At 41.6% G+C, this 16628-nt stretch overlaps 2 protein-coding genes across 14 annotated transcripts in view; one reads left to right on the top strand and one right to left on the bottom strand.

The window, feature by feature from the left end:
- The window catches only part of MYOT (myotilin), a 53252-nt gene extending 44680 nt beyond the window's left edge, over positions 1-8572 (bottom strand). Inside the window, exons 1-2 of one of the 12 annotated variants that reach the window (XM_083428850.1) lie at positions 8178-8572; positions 4246-6297 (exon numbers count right to left, since the gene is read on the bottom strand). Coding sequence is in view for 4 of the 12 variants with exons in the window: in XM_083428830.1 (XP_083284956.1) it covers positions 6252-6297; positions 8178-8288 (157 nt within the window). In the remaining 8 variants the exon portion in view is untranslated. Of the gene's footprint in view, positions 1-4245; positions 6356-8113 lie in introns of those variants that run through there. The other 11 variants (XM_083428830.1, XM_083428819.1, XM_083428863.1 and 8 more) reach the window with 11 other exon arrangements.
- The window catches only part of KLHL3 (kelch like family member 3), a 94650-nt gene continuing 85869 nt past the window's right edge, over positions 7848-16628 (top strand). For both annotated transcript variants that reach the window (XM_083428869.1, XM_083428870.1), the window contains exon 1: positions 7848-8005. In XM_083428869.1, the coding sequence (XP_083284995.1) occupies positions 7963-8005 (43 nt within the window). In that variant the 5' untranslated portion in view covers positions 7848-7962. The remainder of the gene's footprint in view (positions 8006-16628) is intronic.

The raw sequence follows: 16628 nt of genomic DNA on the forward strand, positions 1-16628 counted from the left end.
CAGCAAAGTATAATTATAGCTCTTTATAAGCATAAATACCTAAAAGAAATTATAGCAGTAGTAAATATAATGTGTATATATACGTGTACACACACACACATTATATTTGCTATTGCTATAATTTATATATGATAAAATATATAAACAAATATATAATTATAAACTTTCTTGAAGCTGTATAACTAGAAACACACTGCAAAGCCACTTTTTTAAAGCAAATAAAATAGCAACCAGTTTGCACACTGAAGCATTTAAACTTACCAAAAAAAAATTGTTTCTTCAATGCTTCTCCAAAAAAACCAACCCTCTAGGGCAGCTGGATTACTCCAAGATACACACATAAATATATACACTCAGGCTCAACGCAGCTGTAAGCTAAAGGCTCGTCAAAGAATTAAAGTGAAAGCAAACCTACCAGATTAACCCTTACAATGCTGGAATTAAACTACAAATAAAAAAATATTCATCAGTAATCAGTATTAACATGTAAGAATTAACATGTAACATGTATGTATGCATAAATAAGATTTATAACCCACACTTCACCATGAGGTCGATCCCAGGGTAGATTACAACAAACAGAAAAAATACAGTTTTAGAACAAATAAAAACCACTGCAGTTAAAAACCCCCATAAACCATTCCAAAATGGGACAGAGAGATATCACAGAGAGATATGCACGAGAGCAGAAGAATCAACATTTTCACTTGAACTAATCAGAGCAACAAATTGCAGTCTTAGTATCTTCTGTGCTTCTTTCCACAGCAATAAATGGCCCCTGAGTGTGCATTGAGCCTTTCAACTTCCACCAAAATAATAATAATAATAATAATAATAAGAAGAAGAAGAAGAAGAAGAAGAAGAAGAAGAAGAAGAAGAAGAAGAAGCTGATTTATATTGTAGATTGGGGTGGCTAACATTTCTCGGCTTGAGAGCCGCATTGACGGTCAGCCACCCCTCCAATGGCTGCATGCCAGCAGTGAGTGTGACCAATGCATGTACATATGCATAGACATAAATGCACACTCCATTTGCAGACCATATACACCTACGCTCACCATACATGCACATTCACCACATAAATAGTGCACGCGCACACAACAGACTTTCAGGCACAAAGCACTCTCTCCCTCTCTTTCACTGCTCTCTCTCACACACTCATACATTCACTTTCTCACACAAATGCCCATGCTGATGCAGGCACATAGAACAAAACACACCATTGGCATTTCCACAGCCTCCCAACCAATCTAGCTCTGGTAGTTGATGGAAATAATGCCTTTTGCTTTACACAGGTAATTATGTGCAAAATAAAAGGCAGCCCTTCTCCCCACCCTAACTTTCCAGCACCAGATTTAGGTATAGCTGTCAACTTTCAGATTTGAAAAAAAGCGATCAGCAGCCTCGAAAATAAGGGATCAGTAGCCTCACCTGTCCTGGGGACAGTCTATGGGATATCTAACAATCCGGGATAGCAGCGGGAAGCAGCGGGAAACGGCACTGGAATAAGGGAATTTCCCACAAAAAAGGGAAGGTTGACAGCTATGGATTTAGGGTGGTACAAATGGCTCCCCCCCCCCCGGGCACTGAGCCAAGGGAGTGCAAAATACAGTGGTACCTCTGGTTATGAACTTAATTCGTTCTGGAGGTCCGTTCTTAACCTGAAACCGTTCTTAACCTGAGGTACCACTTTAGCTAATGGGGCCTCCCGCTGCCGCCACACGATTTCTGTTCTCATCCTGAGGTAAAGTTCTTAACCTCAGGTACTACTTCCGGGTTAGTGGAGTCTGTAACCCAAGGTGTTTGTAACCTGAGGTACCACTGTAGTACAATTGAGTGCATGTGCAGAATGGAAGGTGAGAGGGGGACGGCTCTTTAACAAATAGTTCCAAAAGGATTTGCTGTGAAAATAATAAATGGGCGGGAGGGGGCGCCAAATTTCATCCTCACTCTGGGCACCATATTACCAAAGTCCACCCCTGCCGATACTTGACTGCGGTTGGGTGTAGACATTGCTTTTTAAAGAGCTTTATGTCCCATTTTAACATGGTGGTAATGTTCAGCTAGTGCTCAGATCAAAGATGTGTGCAGAGCAAAGCTTAGGTCCCAAGCACAGAACAGCTAAAATCTCCCAGAATTCTTTATCCCTGGTATTGACCTGCAGGACAGGAATGGTAAACATGTAACCCTCAATATATTGCTGGACTCCAATTCCAACCAGCCCCAACCAGCATGGCCAGTGGTCAGAAATCATGGGAGCTGTAGTCCAACAACATCTGGAGGGCCACAGGTTCTTCACGCCTGCTGTAGAGTATAATAATAATAATAATAATAATAATAATTAGAACTGAAGGGTTGGAAGGCACCACAAGGGTCATTTAGCTCAATGGTAAAGACAGTTAACACATTTGTGGACAGGTAACGGAGTACCTTACCTGCATTTGTTTTTGTTAAACAGTTCATATTTCTATCCAGAATTGGGATGCAATAAAAGTAAAAATAACTTGCTCTGAAAAAAGATGTGCAATATGATATCCCTGGGATAGCTCAGTCAGTAGAGCATGAGACTCTTAATCTCAGGATCATGGGTTCGAGCCTCATGTTGGGCAAAAAGATCCTGCGTTGAGGGGTTGGACTAGATGACCCTCGTGGTCCCTTCCAACACTACAATTCGATGATGATGATGATGATGAGGGTGATGGTTTTTATTATTTATGCTACATAATGCCAAAATAGGCTTCTAGTATAAAAAAAAACCTGTTACATTTTCGATAGATTCAGTAAAAAGTAAAAGTTACTGACACTACTTTCAGTGGTGTTAAGTAGAGTGCATAGAACCTCCTCTGAACATTACTGATGTTGTGGGTTTTACACACCCACACATACTCCTCTACACTAAGGAATTCAGCATCACTCCTTGTCATCTTTGTCTAGAAAGACTGACACAAAGGAATAAAGAAAAGTAGCTCTGAACTAGCGTAGATTGATACCCTTTTCCTTCTGCCCTTAGCAACTGCAGTCCAGCCCCTTTTAGACATAGAATTAATATATTCCAAGACAGATGGCATGGCTTCCATCCAGGCCCAAGTCACAGCATCTCTCTTTTTAAAAAGAAAGCATTTCCCCCACCATATCCCTTGCCAGCATTCTGAGAACAGTGTGAAAACTTCCCAGAGACTTTTCAAGCTTATAGCCACTCTCTCATCCTGCCAGGTTCCTGTGACACACATAATCTTTAATCCATATGTGGATACACTGTCCCTGTGCTCCCCCCCCCCCCAAAATGCTTAGGGGCACATTCATTTTCCTACTCATAATTGAAATACTGTCCCTCAATGAGGCCAAACTTAGATTCACAAAATGTTTAGGGGTATGCGTCCCCCCAGAAAAAAAGTACTGCACTGTCCCTACCAAACTGTACCCTCTCACTTTCATGACTGGTTGTTTTCCTGTCTTGCATTCAGTGGGCTACCCTAATCTACGACACCCCGTCACTCCACTCATCTGCCCTATTCAAACACCACCAGTTTATGACTTCCTAAATTACCACGGCGGGCTAAATTACATGCTTCCCAGCCGGTGTGCAAATCATCAGTAACTTTACACCAACATTTGTCACTACTGGGTATGACCCGCATATGTCAAGTGTGAGCTGCAGCTGCTTGTTTGGGGGTGCCGTTGCCTCTTGAATAATTTCTTATGCCTGAAGAGCTTAGAAGAATGTGTGCTTCCCTTCGAAGACCCATCCTCTTTCCTGGGCAGTAATTGAAGTCAACAGGATTCACTCAGATCCTGTGGCAGGGTAGTCTGATACAAGGAATTTCAACTATTATTCACCTCTTGGCATCATAATTACACAGTGAACTTTTGACATGGGCTTGAATGCAAGGATGGCAAGGGGATGGCGGGGGGGGGGGAGCAACTATTCAAACAATTTCAAACTTTTCACAGGGTAAGAAAAAGAAGCAAAGCAGCTGGCCTAGAGTCTGGATACTTGAGGTTCTCCCCCATCCCCTCCTCTTCTTGATTGCCTTGGCTTCTCTTCACGAGAAGATTACCTATCAACAACATCTTTTGGAAATATAACCCATTTAAAGAATGTTAACCAACTGCAAGGGGTTGATAAATATTAAATGTTAAAATATTAAAAATGTAAAATGTATAAAAATGTATATCTTCCTTCTGGAGGGTCTCTGTGTGTATTGCCACTGGGCAGGGGGATTGCACGGATACATGTGTAAATACCGGCACAATGAACTCATCTACCGGCTTCAATTGAAGTCGGAAGGTCATGGGTCTTCACTAAGAGTCTGCCGCAGCCCTGCTCAGCTTCTCTATGGGCACAGCAATCCTCTACTCACATTCCTTTGGGTCTGGAGTTACGCTGTCACTACACTTGTGGGATGGTCACCGTATCCACTGTGTCCTCAGCCCAGGTGGGAAAATGAAAAACAGAAAATACAGAAAATGTTATGTCCCCAGCATCCCTGGAGACACTGTTGCAGCCCACCAATCAGTGGTTGGACCCACATTCCACATTGACATGGAAGCAGCCAATCCATGAAGACTGAGGTGGAGTCCCATGTGGCTCTAATATGCAAGAAATGCACAGAAGCAAGTAAAGGCAGTGGACAATGCTAAAGCTCTAATAATGCACAAACACATCTGATCATGGAATCATTGGTTCAGATCCACACTAGGACATTTCCCCTCCTATTATCATCATATATTTTTTACTGAAATGGGTTGCCTACTGGTACGGTTGGAGGGACACAATTTAATACCTGCATGCTCCTGGGATCACTGGTTCAAAGTCCCCCAATGAGAGGACTTCCAGTGCTGCCAACAGCAGATCCCACGATAGCGGATGCCAGCCGTGCAGTTAATTAAGGATAATCTGGGAGTAATTATCCTTACAACTTTCACTTACGGATCGTTCAATAACTACCTCTTGTTCCGATGGAAAGCGGAGGCTACAGAGTGCATAGCACTGTACATATTGGAAACTCCACAATGCGGTCGCCATGAGCGGAGGTACTTCTGTTTCTTTTAAGAAGGATCTGAATTTGGACTTAAGAAACAGACATGTTCTGGATGAAGGAGAAAGATAACCTGCTAAATGAATCAGCCACTGAGTGCCAAGGTTTTGATCTGGAGAGGACTCTCATCGTAATTGGAATGCTACGTAAGGGAAGAGGAGCCTTTTTCTCTTTTCACATTATATTTACATTATATTTGCTGTGCTATGAGTCGGCAAGTCTTCACTAAATGAATTACAATTATACATGGGATTCATATATGGGATATACAATTATATATGGGATTCAACAAGAACTTATAAGTTTCTTTATGGAATGCTTTAAAGAATAAAAAGGTAAAGGACCCCTGACAGAAGTCCAATCACGAACGACTCTGGGGTTGCAGCGCTCATCTCGCTTTACTGGCCGAGGGAGCTGACGTTTGTCCACAGACAGTTTTTCCAGCATTTGACATCCACCCCACAGTGTATGGGGTTGATAAACTGGTGCTGGTATGCTATATTTCTCATGTTGCTTCTTCAGGAAATCCTCCCAGCTCACTGAATGATCCAACAGCCATGCTTTCTAGCAGCCTCTCAAATAATTTGCTGCTTTCTATACATTCCCAGGTGATGTTAAAGTTCAAGGATTCTCATCTATCTAATGTATTTCCTGTTGTCATTTAAACTAATGTCACCCCAAGATGTGTATGAGTGCTTACTGCTAATCTGAGGAGTCTTGGGACATGTTTGGATACTTGCCAGTCCTCAGAAATGCTGCCTGGTTATTCAGCTATAATATCCATCAACATGGTGCACTTAAATGTTTTCCTTCAGTTCTCAGTCCCATAACCATCTTTGCAAAATACACTGGACAATAGCAACACTTTCTTTCCAATATTTACAACATGAGAAATATCCTTCCTCTGCTTGCTTGCATGCTCTCAATCCATTTCTATTTACACTAGTGAGAGTTAGTTTTCGGGCAGATTTGCTTTGACAAATTTTACCTCTCATGCTTTGGTGTTTCCAGTTTGATGCATAATGTTTACTGGTCCTTGAGGCTGCTTCTGGACATCCAAGGCTTGGCCCTGAGACTGTGAAACAAACCTGTCCCCTTACCTTCCAGGTTCCAGAAGAGGTAAGAGAGGGACAGAGTAAGCTGTGGACCAAGACTAACAGCTAGGGATGGGGGAACAATTTGATCCAATCAGCATTTAAAGGTAAAACTTACCTTTCCAAAGCACTAGGTGAACCAAAACACAGTCATCCTTTGAAACCTAAAATTCTATGCATTTTACAGTGCAGTTCTCCGGCCAAATAATGCATACAAAATGCAAGTACTGGGGTAGGATGTGCATAAAAATATATTTATTAGTGAAAATAACATACACAATGCATAATAATAGAGGGGGAAATTGTTCTGTTAGGTTGAAGTGTAACATGTATCTCAGTAAACATGTACCACACCAAAATGCTGGTGAATTTTCATGAGGACTTAAAAAACATAAATCACAAACTGATTTGGAAACATAGAGAACTGAACTTAAGACTGAAAAAAATTATGGCAACCCTATTGTTTACTGATCCAAGCCAGTAAGCCTAAAGCTGCTGAGCAGGTTGTATGACATTTCTGACCTGTCCAGGCACCTTTTGATACCTGAACACAATGACCTTGGGCATGATCTTGCCAGATGTATGCATGCTCATGTTATATACATTTTTTTATTTATCCATTGGAACCAATGAGTTACATTGCTTTCTCAGGATTGTCTCTGATTACTTATGTGAAGACCATATGTGAAGTTTTTAAAAAGAAAATCGTAGAATTGCCCCCACTTGTGGTGTCTCCTGTCACTTTGTGTGAAAATCATTACTGGGTGGGGGGCGGGAATACCTTGTCATTATTTGCACCTGGTTTGGATTATTCCACAAGACTTCCCTTTAGATCTCCGGTTGTTGTATATTATAACATGCTCCCATTTACTTAGTGCACTGAAATCCCTTGCATTTTTAATCCTTGGTGACATGATGAAAGCTGCTGGATGCATAAAGATTTTGGAAATCTCCCTGTATTCTTTCCAAACAAGTTCACTGATGGAATCCTTAAATTTTAGGAGCCTCAATCAAGATGGGTGGAAGGCCACTGGAAAGGCTAAAGGTTTGTGCACTGGTCTCACACTTCCAAATTTGCTCTACCTGCTGCTCTGCTGATTGTATGGAGTCATTAATTACCATACAGCTAACTAGCAAGATCTATATTTTATTCCCCTCACTGAAACAAATGGAAGTTTATTGAAATACAAATGTTGGGAATTAATGCAACTGAAGATAGCATTCACTGATATACCTCAGCATTGAGCCTGTTTTCCCCTCTATGATTCGTATCTTAATTCAATTAAATGCCCCATCAATAAGCATGAATTTCAAGGCTTAATTCACAGAATGAAAAGTTACACCACCCAGTCAAAAGGACTAACCACCCTAGCTTGAAACAATGGGCAAAATCCAGCACTCCAGAGTGTGTCTTTATTAACAACTGATATTTTCCCCAGCTATTGGCAGCTTTCTGATTATCATCCAGAGATGTCCCTGATTTAGAGGAGCCATCCCGGTTTCTGATATGATCCTGGAATGTCCCACTTTTCTTTAGGATGTCCCTATTTTCATTGGAGAAATGTTGGAGCATATGGAGTTACCTGACCCCCGAGCCATCTGAAGGCAATTCTGTATAGGGAAGGGGTGTGTGTGTGTGTGTGTGTGTGTGTGTGTGTGTGTGTGTGTTAAATAAAATAAAAGGTTGTCCATCTTCTTACCCACTCTCCACACACACTGGCTCCTCAGTAGGCCTAGTTTATTTAAGTACATAAGAAGAGCCTGCAGGCCAACCAGATGCCTGTGAGAAACTGGCAAACAGGACCTTCTCAAGAGCCCTCTCCTGTGCCATGGTTTCCAGCGACTCGAAGCATGCTGCCTCCAACAGTGAAGGTAGGAGATAGCCATCATGGCCTGTAACCCCTGATAGGACTACCCTGCATGAATTTGTCTAATCCTCTGCCTTGTTTCTACCTCTCTTTCTGTCAGTATCCCTCTGACCTTAAGTGTTGTTTCCTTATGGTTCTTCCTTCTCCTGCGGTGCAATTTCACTCCCCTCACGTACCTTTGCTCTGCTGAGGCCCTCAGGTAGCTGCCTCCACCTCTGCTGCCTCCACCCGCCCTCAGCAAGAGAGGTTTGCATCCCAGTCACATAAACATGACAGGAGTTTCCCATGCACTTTAACTGGGGCAGAAAAGTAAACAGGATAGTCCCAGTGTGCACTTTGTTGTTGTTGTTGTTGTTTTGTATTGGCCTCATGAACATGGGGATTCCTCCCAGTCACCTAGGGTTCCTCAGCATATACTTCAGCTCTATTTTAACCCCCTGTTAGCCCTGCGTCAATTTTAGCTCTATTTTTGAGGCAAAATTGAGAAACTGAGGAAGAAATGTAAAAGTTTGATGAAAGCATGAAAGTCTTCATCAGATTACATTTACTTCACAGGCTCCAAACAGCTTCTGACTCAATCGAGATCAAATAAATTTAGCTTCTTGACAGGCAGAGTTTCCGTTTTTAGGCCTTGCAAAACCGCTCCTGAATGTGTGGGATCCAATCCAACAGCTGCTCTCTCTCTCTCTCTCTCTCTCTCTCTCTGCTTATGTCTGTGAAAACACATTTGTGTTCCCTCAATCAAATGTTTCAAGGTTTCTTAGTAGAAATAATCAAGAGATAATTTATTCTCTCTCTCTCTGTTTTTAAACCCACTGTTTATGAATGCTCACTCCATTAATAAAATATGACTGCAGTCAAATGCACAGCTATTTGAGAATAAATTCTGTCAAACTCATTGATGCTTCCGAGTAAGCATGTATAGGCTTGGGATGTACATCAATTTGCTGTGGTGATTATGAAAAATGTCTATCATTATTACCTGGAGAGAAGCGTGAGAAAGGCTAGAGCTTCTATACTTCTGCATCAGTTGTGGGGGCTCTGGTGCCCTCCAAGGCTTTTTTTTTCAACTGAAACTCAGTTCTGGCACCTCTCATGTGGGTGCCATTGCCATTATAAGAGAACAAGGGAGGCGTTCATGGCGAGTTCTGGTACCTCCTTTTCTAGAATAACACTGATGCCCTCCCAGTGTGATTGGAGTGGATTCATCAGCCCCAGCTGCCAAGGCCCAATTGTCAAGGGTGATGAAAGCCATAGTCCAACAACCTCTGGAAGGCCACAGGTTCCCTCGCTGTCTTACAGATTAGTCTTGTATAATATTGTTGCATGCCACCCCAATCTCCAAACTCTGTGAGATTCCAGGAGTTCCAGGCACTTACTCAGGGTTTGGTTTCCTTGGAATGAGGGACAGCGAAGATTGTAGTGTCTTTGTGATATATGGTTCATTTACACATATATACAACCCGAGCCTATGATGGAGGGGCTCACAGCATTAACACCCCAGAAAGTGCACAGGCATTTTCACTGTAGTTTATTATGAAACACATTAATTGGTGGATCTCTTATTACAACAAAGTACTATACAAATCTGGACATTTTTTTCTTATGTTTAAGCAGCAGGTGGCAGCAAACTTCCACGCATGAATTCAATCAACATGGTTCAACTCTACTTCGATCTACTTCAATCTGATTCTACTTCATCCCTATACCTTTATTACATGTTGTTTATTCCCTGAACTTCCACACTGCCAGGGGGTGGGGGCCTTTAGAGACCTTGAAGTTTCCCTTGGCCAGCAGGTCTCAGAGTTTATGTTTCAACATACTGTATTGACTCATGCACCAAAAAATAATATCTATCCTTTGAAAATAGAAGAAAGGTAGTCAGCTACTGAGAAAGAGGTTCTGTAACTTCCAGTGCATATCAGAGAAAAGTATGATTTCTGTTAACTTTCATGGCAGTTCTATGCATGACCATGCAGAAGGAAGCCCTGTTGAGTTCAGTGGGGCTTACTCCCATGTAAATGTGACTAGGATGGCAGCCTTAATGATATCATTTTTTAAAATAACAATTTATTAAATTTTCCAAAAGTAAGAACAAAAACACCATCAACAAATTTTAAAACCATAATTTTGGTTGACTTCCCTCCCCTCCCCTTCTTGATTTCAATGCTTAATATTCATTCACTCACGTACTGAAACCTTATACTCTTAATTTTAAACTTATTTCATCTTATTACAAGTGAGTTTTGAAAGTCATAATAATGTAGAAATCTATACACAAAGCTTTAAAGCTATACATTCAACATTTATCTCTTTTTTAAAAATTCAAAGTCCTCTTTCTTTCTTTCTTTTTTGGGTTTCAAGTTAACTAGTTTGTCCTGTGTAATTCAATAGCTTATTTTGCCAGTCTCCTTTATCTTCTTTGGCAGAGGCTTCTTCCTTCTGTAGGGGCTGGCTGGTCTTGGCCTGGCGTCCATACTTGAGTACAGGAACAAAGTCTTCTGTTTAATAAGTCCAACAAAACCTGTACATCTCAATATTATAACTTCAATTTTTTTTTAGCAACAGTCATTTTCCACAGTCCTTTCCAATCTTTGTATATCTTCTCCCAGGCCTTTTTAATGATTTTCAATTGCCACCACATACAATAACCTTTTATTGCCCTCCTTTCCTGCTTCTTCTTTTTCACAATCAAGGCCTCCCAAATCAGCCTTAATGATATAACAGAATTGCCAACTTGTCACAGCTATTAAATCTCCATCTACCAAGTTGGTAGGCTTGGTTTTCCTGCAGACATTATTCCTCCTTGTGTTGCTTTCTTCTTTTCAGTATTTAGATTTCCCTTTATTCCCTTTTCTCGTTATTTTCCTGGTGATGCTGATAATGAATATAATATCATATAATATAGTATGATATCGTAGAATTGTGGAGTTGGAAGGGACCCCAAGTCATAACGTCCAACCCCCTGCAATATGATAATAAACAAATCTGTAGGGCCATCAGAGCTGTGTACAAGATTTAAAAAAAGCTCAAGCTCTGAAAATAATAACATCAATTCAGCAAACTCTAAAAACAATAAACTCTAAACAGAAAACTCTAAAAAAATCTTCAGACATAAAATTGATATTCCAGGAAAGCCTTGTTAAACAAAAAATTATTTAGTAGGTGCCTAAACATCATGCTACGTGGCTGTCTGATTTTGGCTGGTAATTGATTCCAGAGAGCTGCAGCTAAAGCATTAAAATCACTAGTACAGGGTAAGTGCATCACAGGAGCATATGGTACTCTCAGCAGCTCCCCACCTGAGGGCTGCTGTTGCCCAGCAGGGATATATTGGTCCCTTGGATATCCTGGTCCCAAGCTGTGTGGGGCTTTAAATACTAAATACAAAACCTTGAGCTGCAGGCGGTGGGATACTGGCAAACAGTGCAGCTCCCTCAGCAGAGGAGTTATATGGTGTCACTGGGGTGCCCCAGTCAACAATTTAGCTGCAGCTTCTAGGGTAAGCCCAAGGGAAACCCCATATAGAGCTTGTTGCAGTAATAAATTATTGAGGTTACCAGTGCCAAGATTACCGTGGCCAAACTATTTTGGTCCAAGAATGACTGCAGTTGTTTTACCAGCTGATGCTAGTAAAAGGTACTCCTAGCCACCGAGGCCACCTGTGCATCAGATGACAAAGACAGACCCAGGAGCAGCCCCAGACTATATACCTGTTCCTTCAAAGAGAGTGCAAACCCATCTGGAGCAGGTAACTGACTTACCTCCCGGACATAGAGATTAAGCATTACTGTATGCATTCACTGGCCATATAACCCATCTGCCATTATTTGCCAAAGGCCCATCCTGTGAATGCATCAAATCTGTTCTTGCTCCCATGCTACAATATCTGTCCATGTGCAAAATTACTTGCAGTAGTTGAATTGTTTTACTTTGCTCCAAGCAATTCCTAGAACATGAAGGCACCCCAAATACGAATGTTCCTACTGCACAAACACAAACAATTCTGCCACTAAGGGTGAACACAGAAAATGTATCTTGAGATCACAGAGATGACTCTGGGTGGAATTCAATGTACCACTAAGTGGGATATATGTCCAGGGAACAAGGTCTGCTTGTGCAATTAGATTTCCCCTCCTCCTTCCTCTGCATGCCCCCTAAATCTGTTCTGGGATTTCCCCCAATTCTCCAGAGCAGATTTAGGCAGCACAGAGGGCAGAGAGGGAGGAAAGTACTGTTGCATGAGTGGAATCAATCTGTGCAAGCAGCAGCTGAATTCTGCCCTCTGATGTCTATTGGTTTGTACATCAGCAAGTTTTAACTGTTGTACTCTTTAAGCTGTCTCATGGGACAGAGTTGAGCCGAGCAGTTATCCAAGATTAAAGCAACCCTTGGTGTATAACTTTGTGTGGCTTGCTCTGGCTTTGGAGATGCGAAGCAGAAGATGCTAAGCTATGCAGAGGCCACCCAAGGAACATCTGACCATTAATAGAGCACAGAAAAGTTTTTCTACCTCTTGTAATTTGCTTGGGGTTCCTGTTGTTTCCTCCCACCCCCACCCACTGACAGAAAAAAACAGGGAAAACAAATGTACATGCGCTTGGCTTTTTTCTTTTCTATTCTTTTTTTAAAAAATCTTTTTTGGCAGGCCACTTTTTTCAAGGGTAGAACTCTCACCAGGAGGTTCCACAAATGAATCCTTCTTTTTCATGGAGTAATGTTGTTTAGATTACCTGACTCCAGGAGTGCTCAAACAATTTGTGCACATAGTCAGTTAGCAGCAGCAAAGTTGGTGTCCTGCTTTCCTTCATGCCTTACCATCCCCCCCCCCTGAGAATTACAATGAGTAGGGTTGCCAGCTTATTCTTTAATAGGCCCTCTTTCTATGTGTTTAACGGCACTCGGGCATAAAGTGAATCCAAACCCCTGAGGATTCCCTGAGGGGGTTGCTCCTTGGACCCCTCAGTGATAAATCGGGAGGGGAGAGTGTCCCCATCCACCTTCTCCCTGCTGTTTCCCAGCCATGGTGAGGGTTTGCTCTGCCTGATTAGGATCCCGAGTGTTTGTTTTCTCAGATATAAGGCCCACTGAGTTTCCCAATGGCTTTTTTTAGCCATGGAGTCACAAACTGAATGGTCACAAAGCCCAGATCCCGGGCACCATGCCCTACACCTAAAACAACCCTGGCAGACCCTTGGATGGCCCAAGAGGTTTTGTTGTCTGAAGTGAAGGACAAGATGGTACCACCACTAGTCCAAGATACAGAAACTGACTGGACTGGAAGTAGAATCTCACTTCAGTGTTCATGACGTGAGAGTTTACAGGGTGCAGAGCAGGGGAATGGTTGTTGCTGCTCTCTCCTCCACAACTACTGCCTGAGACAGCCGCCTCACTCTGCCTAATGATAGGACTCCGTAGCCTGTCTAAATAGCAGGCCTATTTCACTGAAGTGCACTTATTCTCTATTCACAGCTTTTATATACTGCTTGATTATAATAAGAAGAAACCTCAAAACAGTTTACAAAAAGAATCAGACAATAAAAATCGTAAGGAAAAAAACAAAACAAAAAACCAGTTAAAAGCAAATATTCTCTTATTCCCTCTTTACAATGCTTCTGCCCCTGTGCCTATGCCACAAAGCAGTCCATCCTGTGTCTTAGGAAGCATTGCTACACTTGCCGGTACTTACCTGTGAGTACACCCCACTGAACAAAATGGTCCTTGCTTCTCAGTAGAGATAGAAGTATGCCAGTGCCTTTCAGAATGTATTTTTCTTTATAGTAGACATGGTGAGCCTTTGGCTTTCTAGATGTTGTTGGGTTCCAACTCCCATCAGCTTGTAGGGCCAGTGCTCAGGGATGACAGAAGTTGTAGTCCAACATACTATATGAAGTACCACAAGCTCCTCATCCATGAAATAAAATGCAAGGGAACCGTTTCCCCCCTCCAAGATTGAGTGACAAAGGTGACTTTGACAATTGGGTCCCTCCACATAATTTACTTTACTAATAAGCTGGAAGTTGGTTTGGCTTGGACTGGGACCATAGTATGGGACGAGGATAGGTTTAATCCTTGCTCTCCTACACCCCTGATCCAAATTATTTTCAATCAACCACAGTTAAACATTACATCTGAACCCTAAACTGTGGTTCATTGCCTTTATAAACTAAGATCTGGCAATGCTTTGTTTCCAGGTTTGGACATAATGCTAAACTGGTTAGTTAAAATAGAAGTGAAAGCTTCTGATCTTGTGGCCATGCTAGAGGAGGGGAGGGGCAGCACACAAGCCTAAGGTTCCTCTAGATAGTTTCTGTAATGGTAGAATCATAGAATCATGGAATTTCTGGATGGAATTGCTCTAGATAATTTCTGGAATGGTAGAATCATAGAATCATGGAGTTGGAAGGGAACCAAGGGTCATCTAGTCCAACCCCTGCAATGCAGGAATCTTACCTAAAGCGTCCATGGCAAATGGCCATCATTGTCAGATGTCTTCAGGTGAAGACATCTGAAGGCAGCCCTGTTTAGGGAAGTTTTTAATGTCTGATATTTTTTCATGCTTTCACTATTCTGCTGGAAGCTGCCCAGAGTGGCTGGGGAAACCCAGCCAGATGAGAGGGGTATAAATACAGTGGTACCTCGGTTCAAGAACAGTCCATTTTAAGAACGATTTGGTTTACAAACTCCGCAAAACTGGAAATAGTGTCTTGGTTTGAGAACTTTACCTTGGTCTAAGAAACGGAATCAAAACGGTGGAAGGGCACCGGCAGCGGGAGGCCTCATTAGGGAAAGTGCACCTCGTTTTAAGAATGGTTTTAGTTTAAGAACGGATTTCCGGAACGGATTAAGTTTGTAAACCAAGGTACCACTGTAATAAAATGATGATGATGATGATGTCTGAATGCAGCCAATGATTAACAGCATATATGAGTAAACCATGGTGAATTTAAGAGCAAGATTTTGGTTTCATTCTTTTACCATCATTTTATAACCAAGTATATAATTTGCTTAGTATAATTCTACATTAAAACCATTTTATAGCATTTTTTTTAGAGTTTTGCACATTAAAAAAGAAACACTTCTGGCTACATAATATCATTGCTAACTTTGTTTTCATATGTAATCATGAATTTGTTATATCTTGGTTTTAAAGTAATTGGATAAAACATGGCTTAACAAGATTTAATGTGGTTATACAGGGTGGCAGCTGCTTGAGCTTAAATGAAATTAGATTAAGGATAGACAATAATAACATTCCATGGTTCTGGGATTTTCTGTTGAGGAACTACATGCAACAAACCTAAGGGACAGGAATAGAACCTTGAAGACTAAATTTGAAATAATAATTACAAATAAAAAATCAGTAGAAGCAATCTTCTAAAAAATATTCTGTATTTTAATAGAAGCTCATCTGGAAAATAAGTTTAATCAACAATGGGAGAAAATCATCAGCAGGACAATAACAGTGGATACATAGACTCATATTCTTTTTTGTGAGTCTGGAGGCATTCCTTTATTAATCTTAAGGGGAAAGAGTTTCAAGTCACATATTGCTAGCTCCAGTTCCAGGAAACAAAAGCAAGTTCCAGCAAGGCAAGGGTCAGAACGAAAAAGAGGATAAGTGCAGTAAGCAAGGTCAGGCAAATCCCAAAGCCCAAAAGGCAAACAAGCAAATTTGGCAACACCTTGGATAGATCTCAGCTACACTTTAAAAACAACAACCATAGACTTCCGTCCCCTCGCCAACTCTGGCACCGAATGAAACCTTACCTCAACCTTTAAATCCTTGTAGCCGAGATGTTCCGCAATTTGTCTTCTCTTCACCACTAGCACGCGCCTGTATTTTACTCCAGTTAAAGTCCAGTTAGCAGGATATCCTCTACTTCCAGGAATGGACTGGGTGTGTGTGTGTGTGTGTGTGTGTGTGTGTGTTGAGACAGTCAGAGTGCTCCATGCACCCAGTGCCTTTGCTTGCCCTTGCATTCTATAGGGAAGTGAGTGCCAGACCACAGGGCACTCTGCAGGTGAGAGCCCGATTCTCTCCCACCCAGAAAGGAATTCAAAGAACGAGTTTCCCCCATCATTCTTTGCTTATCTCTGTCTGTCTCTCCCTGCAGTGTCAAGGGAGACCTCCATTCCTGGTGCAGGCGGAAACTGGAAGCCACATATAAGGCACTTTTAATCAGCTTTTCATTGTTTTGGAGGTTCCTGCGATTTTGTCTGTTACACTGTTGGGGAGCCTTCCCCTTTGTTAACTGTTATTTTACCCCACAGTAGGTGTTGAGGTTACAATAACCCAAACCTGACTTTATTTAATTCAATATTATATATACAGCTTAGAACTGTCTAAAGATGTTCCTCTGGATCCAGACCATAGAAGCTGGCATTGTCAAGGATGTCACAAGTACAGAAAAAGACCATGGTTGTATGCATAAGATTTCTTCTCTCATCCTACTAATGGATGGCTAGTGCTTTAAACAGGACATCTTGGGCAGTATGCTAATGATTTTTTGGGGTGGAGGGAAGAGGGAAAAGGATGTGTTCGGACCCAGTCAAGAACTAGCTGACCTGCTAGGGAAAAGTATTGAGGACATTTATTGTTTTAGCCTTCCAAATCTCATTAAATA

Source organism: Podarcis tiliguerta, assembly GCF_965153285.1.
Source record: "Podarcis tiliguerta genome assembly, chromosome: 2".
Classification (NCBI taxonomy): Eukaryota; Metazoa; Chordata; class Lepidosauria; order Squamata; family Lacertidae; genus Podarcis; species Podarcis tiliguerta.